Source organism: Orbicella faveolata, unplaced genomic scaffold (genome assembly GCF_042242905.1).
Source record: "Orbicella faveolata isolate gen_17 unplaced genomic scaffold, um_ofav_v1 contig_1, whole genome shotgun sequence".
Taxonomy (NCBI): Eukaryota; Metazoa; Cnidaria; class Anthozoa; order Scleractinia; family Merulinidae; genus Orbicella; species Orbicella faveolata.
Genome location: NW_028301536.1, coordinates 2,442,123 through 2,456,691, shown reverse-complemented (window position 1 = coordinate 2,456,691; position 14,569 = coordinate 2,442,123). Strand labels below are relative to the sequence as shown.

Below are 14,569 nucleotides of genomic sequence, written 5' to 3'. Positions count from 1 at the left end.
ATTCTATGTTCGAGCAAGTAACCTCAAAACAAGGACCTTGGCTAAATTACTTGTGTATTACGCGTATCATGTCCCCGATCAAATCTACTCTGTTAACATATCAGCCATGCGAATAACAGTGATATCTGAATGGATTGTTGTTACTTTACAATGCGACTTAGATGCGGGGAAATAATCACGGCTTCGCTTTTCTCTCTCTCTCGTTCAGTTCGAGGTATTATTTCGATTTGTTTGGGTTTTAAATTAGAATTTGATCAGTGGCACCTGTCGGTTGGGTGTCTCCTCCCTGTGCGAACAAAGCAATTTTGTGAATGTTGATTACAAAAATAAAAGCGCGGAATGTTGTAAAATGTCTGCTAATTAATTATCATTAATTGATAACACCCTCTATTGTCAACCCAGGTCCGCAGGGCGCCTGAGGGTGTTAGGCTGTCCATTATCAAACGCACTCTTGTAAACCTCCTAAACGAACTAATGAAATCGCGACCAAGCACAGTTTAGTTCACCATTAACCTTGACCAACAAAGATTGGGAACATAATCCGTTTGGTTTTGCCTCTTGTCTGCGGCGAATCTTGCAGTCTCGAGGCCCATTTAAAGAAAGGTCTATGTAAACTCGATGTATATGTTTTTTGTTATCAAGTTATACTAGTGCGGAAACGACCGCTGTCGACTCCTGTGACAGGCAAACCAAACGGGTCAATTTCTTGGCTTTGTCACTCAGTCGCTTATCAAAAGGAACATCTATTAATATGTCAAGCAGCCAATCACAGTGCGGTATCTAAATTGCGGTCATTAGTTGCTAATTTCAACATAACACAGTTGTTTCACTTTGTACGGCTGGTACGAGGTATATAACACCGTACATACCCTGACAGGGATAGATAGCCACACAATCTGTAGCGAAAACAGCGGCGAAGGAATCCGTCCATCTTGAAGTAGCGAAGACATCGTTAAATATGCAACACTGCGACTGGAATAGGAGTCTCAATGTCTTTCCGCCGTATAACTCTTCGTCGTTTTATATTGATGATATTCTGAGCTCTGGATCACAACGACCTCAAGCTTCCATCTGCACTTCAACAATGTGCGAGGTGCCTAAACCGCCTTGCCTATCACCAGCCTTTCATCTACCTCCACCGCGAACCTACAATAATCTGAGCAGCCCATTCACGCCTTATCATTCCCCGAGGGGCTTCGGTTTCCATGCGCCGAGCATACCCAGTGTTTATGAAGCTTACAACGATCACAGTAAGTACGGCATCGATAACTCTCTAGCTAGTCAGTTGAATAACAAAGTTTGAGTGTAAAATGCTGCGCTAAGGTCACTAGCGTGAAGTGATTTCTTTCGTTCAGTGAGATATCGGAATCGATTACCACTGTTGAGTTCTGGTTCGTTCTGTCGATGAATTTGATTTCACTGTTTCTCGATGGCCGGAGCGCTCAGTAGGATAGTTGGATTAGTGGTTCGTGCTGGCTTTTTGTAATGACCACAGCGCTTTCTTCTGGCTGTGAAGTAAGTGATAAGAGCATAAAGTCATTAACTGAAGTTTTTTTGTTGCTCAGTTCGCCAAGCGCTGTACCATTTGGCAGTTTACTTGAATGCTGTTGTTAGCTTTCATAATACTTGCTCTTTATGACAGCATTGACGCCTTGAACACCATCTGATTAACGTGTACTTCCTGAAAACCGCGTGTGTTCATCCCGAACTCGGAATCTAGAGAAATCAGTATTAGAAAAATTTTGTTTTGAGCTGCATAATGAGATTTTCAGAAGCGAAAATTTGGGAGTAAAACTCAACGGAAGTACTGTTCTAGCATTCGCACCCAACTTAGACCTCAATTTAACCCGCAGAAATTGTTGCATCTGTAATCATTTCCGTCGCTTCTTTACTTTTAGGTGCCTGGAATCTGTTTTTACCCAAGCCGCAGAAGAAGAAAGGTGGCCAGGTTCGGTTCTCTAACGAGCAAACTATGGAGCTGGAGAAGATTTTTGAGAATCAGAAGTATCTGTCGCCGCCGGAGCGCAAGCAACTGTCCAAGGTTCTAGGGTTAACAGAGCGACAAGTTAAGACCTGGTTTCAAAACCGCAGAGCGAAATGGAGGCGCTTTAAACAGGAATCTCAAGGCGAGAAATCGGAAAGATTAGAAAATGAAGAAGCAAAGGCGATAGAAAAAGCTTCTTCGTAAGTTCGTCCTGCGCTAGAACTCTCATACGCACCGCATTGACCGGCTCAACAATTGTGAACTGTCGCAGTGCGAAATATGGCAGACACAACGTTCGGTTCAGTTCGGAACATTAACACGGAATGTTTTGGAATTAAGACATTTAAGATTAAGAAGTTGCCAAATGCTGGTTTTACAGCGTTTAAAACTCAAGACTTTGTATAAAATCGTGCGTAAAGCAAAACGTTGAGAATTTAACTCGCGCTGGCCGTTGAGAGTGAGGTTCATGTTATTGCAGAGTCTACATCAGTCACAGACTTGTGGAAAGTTTGCGGTTCGCAAAGCCGACTGGCACAAAGGCCTGTTCTTTAGTCGCACAACTATTTCATTTGAATAGAGGAGACGTTTGCTGGTAGGCTAAAGAAAAGAGTTGATTTTAAAGCCGGTTGTTAAATGTAATCAGCAACGCAAGTATTGTAAACTCGTATGCTAAGTCATAAGTGTTAGTGAATTATACGTTAAAGCAAAATTAATTGCCGAGTTTAAACAAAACTGTTCCCAAGTAAAGACTAGAGAGCCATACGCGGTACATGTCTTGTATATAATAAAAATTCCTCAGAAATTTCAGTTGTGATTCCCTATTTTCAACGTGGTTACTTTGTGAGAAGAAGCTAAGAGTGTACAGGATAGCAAATAGTAAATTGAACACTGTGTAATAGCTTTGATTTCCAATTAGTCATTTTTACTGAGAATAAACTTACTCAAACGACATTGTTGTGTGTGTCTAATGAATGCTTGTCTTTTTCTCAAAAGGTTAGAAGAAGGTTACATAAGGACAACAAAAGAGCAGAAGTTTGTCCGAAAAACGTCCATGTAGCGATTTTTGAAGCTAAACGCAATTTATTACAGTCCAACGAAGATGCTTGGGATATTTCGAAGACGATTTTGAGAGTCTCATGACACTAGATAATTGCCCGGTTTGATCTCTGACATTTCCTATGATTAGATTGACATAGTCTTTTAGCGAATTGCGCTTTCACTCACATTATTACTCTTTTAATTGCTCTATAGACAGGATGTGTGCTTCCAAACAAGTTTTTCTCTTGCTTTTGAAAAGGCAGAGATCAACCCTTCAGCCCGTAATTATTTCGGAGCTCTTTAAGTCACTTTTTCCCATTCGAGTCTTTGCCATTGTCTAAAAAGACGAGTAAGTCGCCGAACGCCACGATTTGTCCGACCATTAACGAATCCTAATTGGTACTGTGTCAGAGGGATAGAAAATTATTTGTTTATATTATGGCGACAAAGGGCTCTCGCGACTGCGATAAAGTGGATTCAATCTATAAACCTTATCTTATAGCTTTCCTCGCCCTGAGCGTGGTTCCAGAGCAACAAGCTTCGCACGCTTTCCCGGCGTTGCTTTTCACAAGCGCCAAGTGAATTGTTTTGATACGGAGCAACTGGCCGAGTAAAATTAATTGCAAAAGCTTTCTTTTTCAATACAAAGGTGTGAAATTCAATGTGATAAAATAATTACCACGGACTGTGCTGTTTGTAAAAGACACAAAGAGTGTTTTAGAGTAGGATTGCCAAAAGCCATTGAGGTCTTTATTTTCGAGGAGGTCGTCTTTTCTCTAATTGAAAGGGGTTTCTGCTCTTTTGTAATCAATCTTGAATTAGTTATCGATTTCTTGCTTTGCCCACCCCATATCCACAACAATGCTTCTAAAACACTATTAAACGCATCGGCTCCATTGTAAATGGCTTTTTGATGTTTTCTGTTTGTCCTCTGTGCAATTTTGAGAAACTAAGGAAAGAAAAACGCTTCAAAAAGTTTCTCTTCGTGGGCGTTTAATCACAGATAGAGTACACAGAGAGCAGCTCTTTTTCATTAGGGCCAATGAATAGTATTGCGTGTGTGGCCGAGAGAAATCTGCGAGGAGTAGAGATAACCCCTTGTCAGTCTTCCTATTCACTCGTTGTAATCCAAATTCAAAGTAGCGTTAATCAAGATATACATTTAAACCATTAGGATTCTCAAGGTCTGCGTAACATAACACTACAACATGTTTTGTCGCAATAAAGGACGAGAACGCAGATTGTCAACAGATTAGGTTGTATCTGATTCATGTTTGTAAATTGTTTTTAGCCGGGCAGTTTTAGCTATTTCAATGTACATTAGGAGTTTTTGACGCGTTCGTATTTTCGCTTTCTTGATCGACTTTCCGGTCTTTTGACGCATTTAGTTTTCGCCAATTAAACACCAGCTGTTTCCTCTATGGAGCCGAAACAACCAACACCAAACAAAGGCAAAATATACACAAGTTTGGCGTCTGTCTTCCCCAATGAGCCCTACTCATTTTTTAGTTCAAAAAGAGGTTTTAGCAAGTTATATTCCTGCATGTAACAACCATAATTGAAGAGGGGTTTTATGAAAGAAAAAAAAAAGAACTAGAAAAGAAAAAAAGATGAGGTTTGTACACATGGTTTGAACGAAGAGCTGAGATTCAAAGATGTAGCAATTGTATTTTATTTCGCAATAAACATGGAACTAAAGTAGAAAGACATGTCAGGTTATGTTCACAGAGTTATTAGAAATCATTTACTCTCCTCTGTTTGAACAGAAATTACTTCATGAGCGGAAAATAAGATTGAGTATAAGTAATATTTAAGATACTTCAAAGGAAGGCTGGAATTAAAAGCCAGTTAGGATAATTGTTGTCTAAAGACCTAATTATGACTCTTTTTTAGCTCAAAACTGAATAAAGAACAAAAATGTTTATTGGTAAGAATCTCCCATTTACATTCATAGCTTTTATAGCATGGCTGCCCAACCTGCGTGTTTTCAGATCAAATCATTCAAAAAGATTTTCATAAATGATTTGACCAAATATAATTGTCAGTGCGAGCATTAAATTGTATTCAAAACTAATTCAGTGGAATTTAAGGTTGCGCCGACCTTGATCTAAAAATGATCGGGTTTTCTGATAAAAACAGAATTATGTTTGTTGCAAAACTATCTAGAGCAAATGATTGAAATATTTCGATAAAATTCATTGAATGTAACCTATTAGTAGTTATCTGCCAAACTTAGTATTCATATCCATATTTTCGTGTGAATTGACCAGTGTATTTATCAACGCGTTTTCTAAAAAACGATCAGAAATATACCCTACGGTCTCCTACAATGAAATAACCACTGAAAAATGTCGTTTTCCCGGCCATTAAAGCTATTACACCCTCCTTTCCTGCTGTTTTATTGTAGGCTTAGTGAAAACCGGTGGAAGTATTTATCAGAAAGCTTGTGAGGTAGACCTCAAACATGCTAATATTTCCAAAACGGCAAATGGCGGAACGACGTACTGACTTTTGATGGCTTCCCTTCGCGGATAACCAAATGTGCCTTGAGAACAACTGATAACATTGTATTGCTTGTCGCAATACAGTCGAATAGGCGAGGGAGGTGTTCCCGGTATTTAAGAATAATTTAACTTCTTTGAACGCATCAATATGCCGCATTTCATTCATATGTTTTCAGTCTTTTTTAGCCCGCGGGAAACGTTGTAAGTCGAGTAAAGGAATTCAACTAAGTTATCCATGTAATGGACTAAGCGCCCAATCGTCTACTACTCTCTGTTTTATGAACTTAAACAATAGGAGAAGATCTAGCTAACACGGAAAGGGTTGTTCATTTAATTTCTTGCTTTAGGGCAGATAAATTGTCTTTTGTTCTTAGATGTACCGCTCTCTTGACGACATTATAAAGACCTTGAGGACAGATCACCAAAGCTATACCTTGATCGTGTAATGAATATTTCTAACAATAAACCATTTATATCTCGACACATCAAACTTTTTGATTTCTCATTGCAATGTTCTTTATTGAATTCAGAAACCTCTTTGTATCGGCTTCTAACATAGCTGAGTACTTAGTTACATTAATATACATTCATGGGTGATAAACTGACTCTATTTTCATACTATTTTGTGATGATTTCAAGCAATCAACACTCCTATTTCTTCTTGTGTTAAATTCCAACAAAAACAAACCAACTTTGCCTCTTGTGATTCTACAATTGTCAATGAAGACTAACCCTACTTTGAAAAAATGTTTTGAACCTACGGTGACAGTGATACAACTTTTAACTGACGCGTTTTTTTCCTTAACCGATAATTTAGTTCCTTCTTAGAGCAAGGGCAATGCTACTGCCGGGCTCTAAATAAAGAGACAACGTTGATTGTGAAATGCGGGCAGTGTGAATTAGACCCTTATGGGTTAATTTTGTTTTTAGTCAGTAATGATGCGTTACTAACTAACTCGGCAAACTGAAACAGATCTCAGTCCATTTAGTGATTATTTCCAGAGTGGTCACTAAATTGTGTTCATGTACAACTAGTCAAAAGTTTTCCACTTACTTACAAATTCAAATTCCACAGTTAATTTGTGATAATTATGAAGTACATAGACACAATAGGCGATCACAGTACAGGAGAAACTATATTGCATAGTTTTTTCTGAGTGATTTCATCAAACTGGATCAGATCTGTTAAATATAATGTAGTGAGTATTTTTGGTTGATTAATTTAAAAACCACAAGGATTTGGTGAAGCCTTGTAGGTAAATCTTGCAGAAACCAAATGGTGTAAAATAAAACATGTATCACATCTTTCCTAGATTTGCTTAATGGTAAATGTTGTTTTATTATTTGAATTGATTTAAACATTTCAATGGTATCTTAAAAACTAGAGTTTCCCATAGCCATATAAGATTTTTAATGACAAAAATGCTTTTGCTAGTGATTGCTAAATTGGGCGGACGGCTCCAAGAAATTTGTCATTAGGTAATAAGCGTGCATCACTGACATTTGTTCTAAATTAAGGTACTTCACAGTAAAAAGACCTTTAATAGTCTTGGGCTTTCCTGAAATCTACGAATAAAATTTACTGTATCTAAGATGAGCAAAAAAACTCCTCAATCACATCGTCGACTGATCCCAGTGATTTCATTTGCAATGGAAAGAAATCTATATAAGTTTGGAGTGTTATATTGTAACGATTTCTTATCACTAAGAAGGCATACATACAGTTCTAAACATGTGTATGACAACTGATGAAGCTCAAAATTAAGCCAATTAATTAAAACAGAAATAAGTCGATGGAATAACGAATAAAACTACCATACGAATATAGTTACAATGCAATGTACATGAACACAAGATGTTCATACAACTTACTCTTAAGCAATGTTATTTTATTTTACTGCACAAGATGACGCGATCGTATGTACGAAGTTGGAACTTTCACTCGCTGATGTCATCTGTGCTCTTAGTTTTCTGTATATAGTAAAAGAATATTGAATGAAATTAGGTTGAAACCATCAAACGAACAGATTTTGATCCCGTAGATTTGTTTATGATTGCAGGAACGTTCGAACGTTAGGAATAAACATCGCAATTTTGTGTTCTGTCACCCTCCACGTTTGATATAAACCACCTTCTAGTGCAGTGTGTAAATCTATCTAACTCAGAACTAATTTTGTAGACAGAACTTCCTAAAATAATGTGGTTTCTCCTTTTCCTACATTTCTTCTGCTTTTGGGTTAGTCTTGCTTAAAGCGAGGGATTCTGAAATATTGCGTGCAAGGGAAATTGAGTAAAGTTCAGTATGTCTTTACTCAGTTCCTCACATTTGACATTGTAATTTACAGCGTTGATTTAAGTTTGATCTCTCTCACGAATGCGAAATTGCAAAGTAACTGATAAATGTGTATTTTCCTTCCTAATTAATTGCCAAGCTTTCTTCCTTGCGGGTATGTTGGAAAACATGTTTGCTTGCGCTCTTTACCTCAAGACACGCCCAACGGGGGACGAAATTTATGTTCGATCATTCCAAACCTTCCCGGCTCCTGACTCTCTAAACCAACGCATTCCTCAATGAACTTGTGATGTCAACTGCATGGGCAAACTTCATTAGCCAGCATGCCCACTATCTCACTGCAACTGCGCTCTCTATGCCTTAGTAAACACTTTGTGTCATTTCTACAATTAGCTTGTTTACCATGTGGTGCCGTATAGTCGAGGGCTCTGTAAGCGATGGTGGTCCATTATCGAATACAGGAAGCTTAGTTATTTGATGCCACTCGAGTAGTTTTCCGGCGCGGAGAACGAGTGAGATATTGAATGAAACAGTAGACACGTTTTTGCAGAAAGAGTTGGTCTAAGAACCGGAAATTTTAGCATTTTGATTCAGTCGTTTTTTTCTGATATCTGCATGATCGGTAGATATGCAGCGTTGATAATTGCTGATACAAGTAAGAAAGTATGTTCCACTTCCTTATCGAAAGCTTGGTAAGAAGTGATTAAGTTCACCCAGACCACGTGTAAAAAAGTTTATAAGGTCTATTTTTGAGAAGTGCTGTATGTTTTCTTTTTAATGTGCCTTGAATACCTTGCAACTGAATCAAACCTGATTCTCTATTTTGAAACGTATTTTAGGAACTTTTGGCTGACGAGAGGTGTTAGAGAAAATTGCTTAAACTTTTCAGTTAGACAACTGTCGTTTATATATTACCTCCTTTACATCGATTGCATTTGAACACTGCTCGTAATTAATTTCTTGAGGGATAGGTAAAAGCTACACAACAGATGAATTATAACGTGCACTGAGAGACCTGTGTGTAATAATAAAGTATCCGTGACCCACTGAACATTATAAACGCCGAACAAAGGGTGAACAAGCACTCAAGAGCCTACACCTTTTTGCTCCTTCTGTACAAAACTTGACCTATAAATACAGGAAAAAGGAGCCGTCTTAATGGAAAACCATTTCAATCTGTTTGCGTGATACTAAACGTTTTCAATCTATCTATGCAGCAATTACAGAATTGATTGTACAGCTGGCGTTGCACTTTACATGTCATCTTTAGGAGCCGAGACGTTTTATCCAAAGCTTTGTATTAACGTTACAAGGGGAACGTATACTGGTAAGACAAGAGTGATGTAGTTGCTCGAAGTATTTTGTAGACAGTAAATCGTTCGGTTGCGTAGAATGGAAACTGGTTGTGGAGAACTTCATGTAATGAAACGCGACGTAAATGTCCCCTCCTTTATGGAAAGTACAGCCGTCGTGCCCTAGGGCATAGTAAAATTGTTTAATAGTTAAATTGTTTGATAATTGCTCATCTACTTTGTCACGGGACTTCGTTTCGAATTTCGAACTTTGGTTTCACGGTGCGTTCTTGCCATTGTGGGATAGCATGGCAAGAAGAAAACGACCGCTTTAATTCTTGCTCTTGAAACCGTTTCCAGAACAACTTTGCCCTTCGTACAAAAATAGAAATAACAATGCCTAGAGAGGAAGCCACATCAATCAGCTTTAGCTGGTTTTCATGCAGGTCCTCTATCCTGGTCGAATTGGAATTTGGATTGCTTGTTTTTGTGGTGGGAGGAAAACCGGAGAACCCGGAGAAAAACCCACGGAGCAAGGCGAAAACCAACAACAAACTCAACCCACATATGGCACCGGACCGGAATCAAACACGGGCTACATTGGTGAGAGGAGAGCGTTCTCTTCACTGTGCCATCCCTGCTCACATTAACCAAAACATGAAAAAATAAAGAGAATTTGTTGAGCAAATTGTCGTAGTGTTCACGAAAAAAGAAACAAAATGGAGCTTAATTTGCGTTACAAGCAATTCACCGTGACATCAGTTGTGTTACACTGAGACAACCATTTTCTTTCACCCATGAACTCGGATGTACTGTATTTCACTGTCAAACTAATATTTTTTGTCAATGTATTGACGTTTAAAATTGATCCCTGGTCATGGGGAGCATAGAGAGAGGATTTATATTGGGGCTGTAAAATTAGTTGCAGTTCTGAAGTAGTACATTGTACTCTGTCAAGATACAAGAAAATAACGAATGAAGTTTTCAACTAAAAATAACAATAAATAGAAATGCCAAACTAATTCTCTTGAGAATATTACACAAATTCCGAAGTAATTTTTCTGGTGTATTTTACTGAGCTCTCTGCGTGAGCAATGAAAACGTTGTTTTGCTATTTTTGTAGGCATGGAAAGGGTGCGAAATGGAGAATTTCCTGCTTAAGCTCTTGACACGAGTCACTGCAGACCCACTGATCTTGTTTAATTTAGATTCCAGTAGAAATTACACTAAAAAAAAAAAAAAATTCACACCTAGAATCTGCGAGAGAAGGCAACTTCGAATAACTGCAACGGGCGCCTTCTTCGACCCCAAGGTCGTTTAATAATCTTGAAATCTAGAGGAGTGCTGTGTTCTGACCGAGGTAAAGCAATTAACAAAACAATTATTCACCGCAATTAGCAAGCTGTCCGCAAATGTAATTTATGCCCGACATAAGTATTTTGCTTTCGATAACTATCAACACAGTAATACACGTTATTGATGACCGAGAGCCCGAGTACACTAAGCAGTTTATCACGGAAAATAGCGTTTAATACGACTTTTATTTCACTCGGCGCGCTTGGTGTCCCCGTGAAATACGAACAGATATCTTTTTTCTGCTTTGAGACATTTAATTCGATGCCGTCGAGACCAAATCCCAGTGCTAAGCGAGATTACGAAAGCAATTATCGCGTTGGGAAAATTGCCCGCAGAGTTATTTCCTGCCGGCTGGGGTAGATGATATGGGGATCTGAGATATTTAATTGCTTAATGGATTTTTGGGGCACGCCTCTCTCTTGGTAAATAAACAAAGCAAAGAATCTATCGCAATTCGATGGTCACGTTTGTTTTTACACCTTTGATACACCGTGCAAGCCAAAACAGACTTTTCTGGAAAGCTTCTAAGCGGATTAGCGTTTGATTATCGGTGCAAGATTTTAACACACAAGGCGCTAAAATTTCCCAACATCCAACACCTACTCGTAAAGATGAAATTCACTTCATAGATGGCACATGAAATGTCCTAGTCGTACCTCCTCACGCGCACCGCGGTAAGTAAATTTCGCGCGTAAACAACATCGAAAAACACATAACAACATGTACACGGCTGTAGTCTGTGAAAAAGGTCATTTCAAGTGGCTTGGTATTTTTTTTTTTTCTCAGACGCCATTCATTTTCTCCATCTTATTTACGCGCATCTTATTTCTCCATTTTATTTACGCGCGTAAATTTACGTACGTAAAATTACTGTCAGTGGAAACGCAGTCTCGTGTAAAACGTGCCGTGATAAATGGAAAACTGGACAAGCCAAGAAGATTGACTTCCAACTTTTTCAGCGACAACTTAATTAATAAAGGCTTGATCTGGTCTGAACTGCAAAAACAGCGTAATTCTTTTCGCACAATAAAACGCAAAGAATGAAACACTTCGGATTCTTGCCGGAGTCGCCGATTTTTGGGGCTATCGGAGAGTGAAGCTGGTACAGAACAGGAGGCCAGTGGCTTTCTTTTACGATGGTTAGTACAACTGTACCGGGAAATGTACTTAGAGAAATGTCTTTGTGAACAACCAACTCGATAGCTTTTCTCTGATAACAAATCGAACTTTCCTTCGTCGTTCATTTCACGGTCTGACTGGAATTTGCTATACAGTTGAACCTCCACTAACGGCCACTTCTCTAAATCGACCACTTTCGTTTGTACATGTCCCGGCGGACGGTCTATACAGTCACTGATTTTAACCTCTCTACAACAGCCACTTCTTCACAAAAGCAACGGCCACTAAAACGCGGTCTAACTTCCAAACCATTTTAGTTGTAAAAGGTCACGAAACTTGGATCCATATACCGCGCGTAGGTGGTCTCTGTTTCTGCTTGTTTTCTGCTTTATTTATATATTTTGATTGTGTTACGTATTTATATGCCACAAAATGAGATGTTTTTTTCAAATAAAATTAAAAATGTTGCACACCCCGACAAAAACAGGTATCGTATTACACCTCTATCTTTCTATAACGGCCACCTCTCCACAACGGTAGCCGTTGTGGAGAAGTTCGACTGCACTGTAGTAGAAACACTTAATGCCGTATACTAGCATGATTACCGAATTGGGAACAATTTATCCTCTTCTATAATAGCCATAAAAAGTCGTTAGTAAAGCTATTGAAAAAAATAGTTTGTGACATTTTGTCATGGATCAAACGGGTGTCGCATCGGGCGCTGACCGCGGTCCGACCTGTCTTTTGTTTTCGAAGAATTCTGTACTTTTGAGCCTTCAATGCCTCCCTCAAGTGAGAAGATTTTAAGAATGAGTACCACCGAAATACTGGGGTAATCTTTTAGAGGCACCAAACAACAACTCACAACAGAATTTCGGTCGAATCGGTAGAGTGTGACAAAACCGAAAAAATCTATTTATAATTTCGATTGCAAAATATAAACACATCTATGCACTTTGTTTACTAATATTAAGCGAAAATTAAAAAAAAAGGCTAAGTGGCCGGACAGTCCGCTAACCCGCGGAACAAATAATTGTAAGGTCAATAGAGACTTTTTTTCGAGCAAGGCACGCGATTTGAGGCAGAACTTGCCTTTGAATTTACAAGTAAACAAATAAGCAACGAACTAAGTGCTAATACATTAATAAGTAAATAAAGCAGAGCTTTCAAAGCTAGCATACTAGTATGTACACCACACGCGAAAGAAACAAATATTTCTAGTTTTTTAACTATAGAATATGCGAAGAAAAGTTGTCAAAATAACTCATGTAGCAATCTTTTTGCTTCAACAAGAGAAAACACGAATTTTCTTTTTTTTGGTTCACTAAAATGATTTACGAAAACTCACTTATTACAAAGTGGTTGTTAAAAATAGATGCACAGCATAGCATCAACAGTGATCAAACACATTTTCCGAAATATCTTCGTGATTGCCGCTGATTAAAATTTTTGGAACCAATTTCCGCTCAGGAAGACAGACTGCGTCACAATTACGTCATAAGACGGTGGTGATCTATTTCGGGCCATCCCAGCGATGCACACTTCACACTGGTAACCATGCCGCGAAGAATTCTAAATGACTGATATTTGTCAAACGTTTAATACTTGGGTGTGGTTACAAACTGCAGGTTTGATAAATTACTTTAATTTGTTTGTTGAAAACCAACACGCGAGCCTAGCGCCTTCTTATGCTAACCAGATTAAAATAGTAAAATTGAGTTTTTAATTTTTTCCCGGAGAATATATCTCCAGTAACTTTTGCCTAGGAGAGACTTTCTCTGGGTGCTTTTTCTGTGTTGCAATTTTGCCAATAAAAAAGTCTGTAAAAATCTCACTTCAAGCGAGGACCATCGAGAACTCACCGTTTGCCACAGTACATTCAGAAGTACAGTATATCACACATTCCTTGCATTTTGATCTGACTTATTCAATTATCACTATCGCCCAATATAATCTGTACCACCTTATCTTTCAAAACAAGGAGACAGACGATGGTTTAAAGAATTTCCAGGTAAGGCAATTATGGTTGCTAATTCCAGAATGTCACAGCTTGAGCACGGAATTTAACGGAAGTAAAGTGAAAATATGTTCTCCTGCATTGCCCCAACATACGTAAACAGCACCACGGGTGAAAATTCTTTTCATGGGCAGTGTCTGCATCGTTCGCACGACAAGTACCATACTATACAGACAATAAGCTGTTATGTCCCAGGCGCACAACAATATGGAGGAAAACTGGACCGATTTGCCAAATACACGCATTTTTATAACAACTTATTTTACAAGAATATCGAGGCTAAATTTTTCGAAAATTTCAGAATATTTTAAGAATAACCCCGAGGCCGAGATTTTGAAAAGAATATAATTTGCGTGTTGAAAGTTTGTAAATACAATACAATTATATGTTTTGAACTAAGCCTTATAAAATTCTTCCTTTCTCTAAAAGACGAAACTAGTCAAAAAACAACAAACTCAGCACTAGCCGTATGTTCGATGCTAAAAACATTAATTTATATGTGTCATTTCAGACTTAAATGCCTGTAGTCTGGCTCCATAATTGCCTCAACGCCATCAAAGTCCTGATAGGACAGATAATCTGACATTTATCGGCATAGTCCACCTCGTATTCCTTTATGTAATATAAGAATATTCACAAGAATATTTTCAGCCGAAATTGAAATCGGCAGGAAAATCAGAATATTCAGCCTGGGCCAGAAAAACAATATTCTTATATAAGAATGGAGTGTAGGTGAGAATGACTCAAATACTTTAGTACCTGGGAAGAGCAAATGTGCGAACCCTTTCTTTCTGTTTGTTTGTTTGTTGTTTGTTTTTTACGTAAGGCCTCAGTTTTTTGTTACATCGTTAGTCTAGTATATTGGGATGAAAGAAAAGATAAAATAAGGAAACAGTCAGTTATTATGCTTTTTTTAAATGAATAATTACAAAGAACGTCCTTCATTATCTATCGTTCAGTGTAGGC

At 38.3% G+C, this 14,569-nt stretch overlaps 1 protein-coding gene and 1 long non-coding RNA gene across 2 annotated transcripts; one reads left to right on the top strand and one right to left on the bottom strand.

Moving 5' to 3' along the window:
- Positions 1 to 788: 788 nt before the first annotated feature.
- Positions 789 to 2,935, top strand: LOC110052546 (hematopoietically-expressed homeobox protein HHEX-like). Its single transcript, XM_020758674.2, has 2 exons — positions 789 to 1,250; positions 1,899 to 2,935. The coding sequence occupies exons 1-2, from the start codon at positions 959 to 961 to the stop codon at positions 2,186 to 2,188; spliced, it is 582 nt and encodes a 193-aa protein (XP_020614333.1). The 5' UTR covers positions 789 to 958; the 3' UTR covers positions 2,189 to 2,935.
- A 3,082-nt stretch (positions 2,936 to 6,017) lies between these two features.
- LOC149117704 (uncharacterized) lies at positions 6,018 to 8,268 on the bottom strand. The gene is made up of 2 exons (XR_016205980.1): positions 8,009 to 8,268; positions 6,018 to 7,497 (listed from the first exon to the last, which is right to left on the bottom strand). It is a non-coding gene; the product is annotated as an uncharacterized LOC149117704 (long non-coding RNA).
- Between the last annotated feature and the right edge of the window lie 6,301 nt (positions 8,269 to 14,569).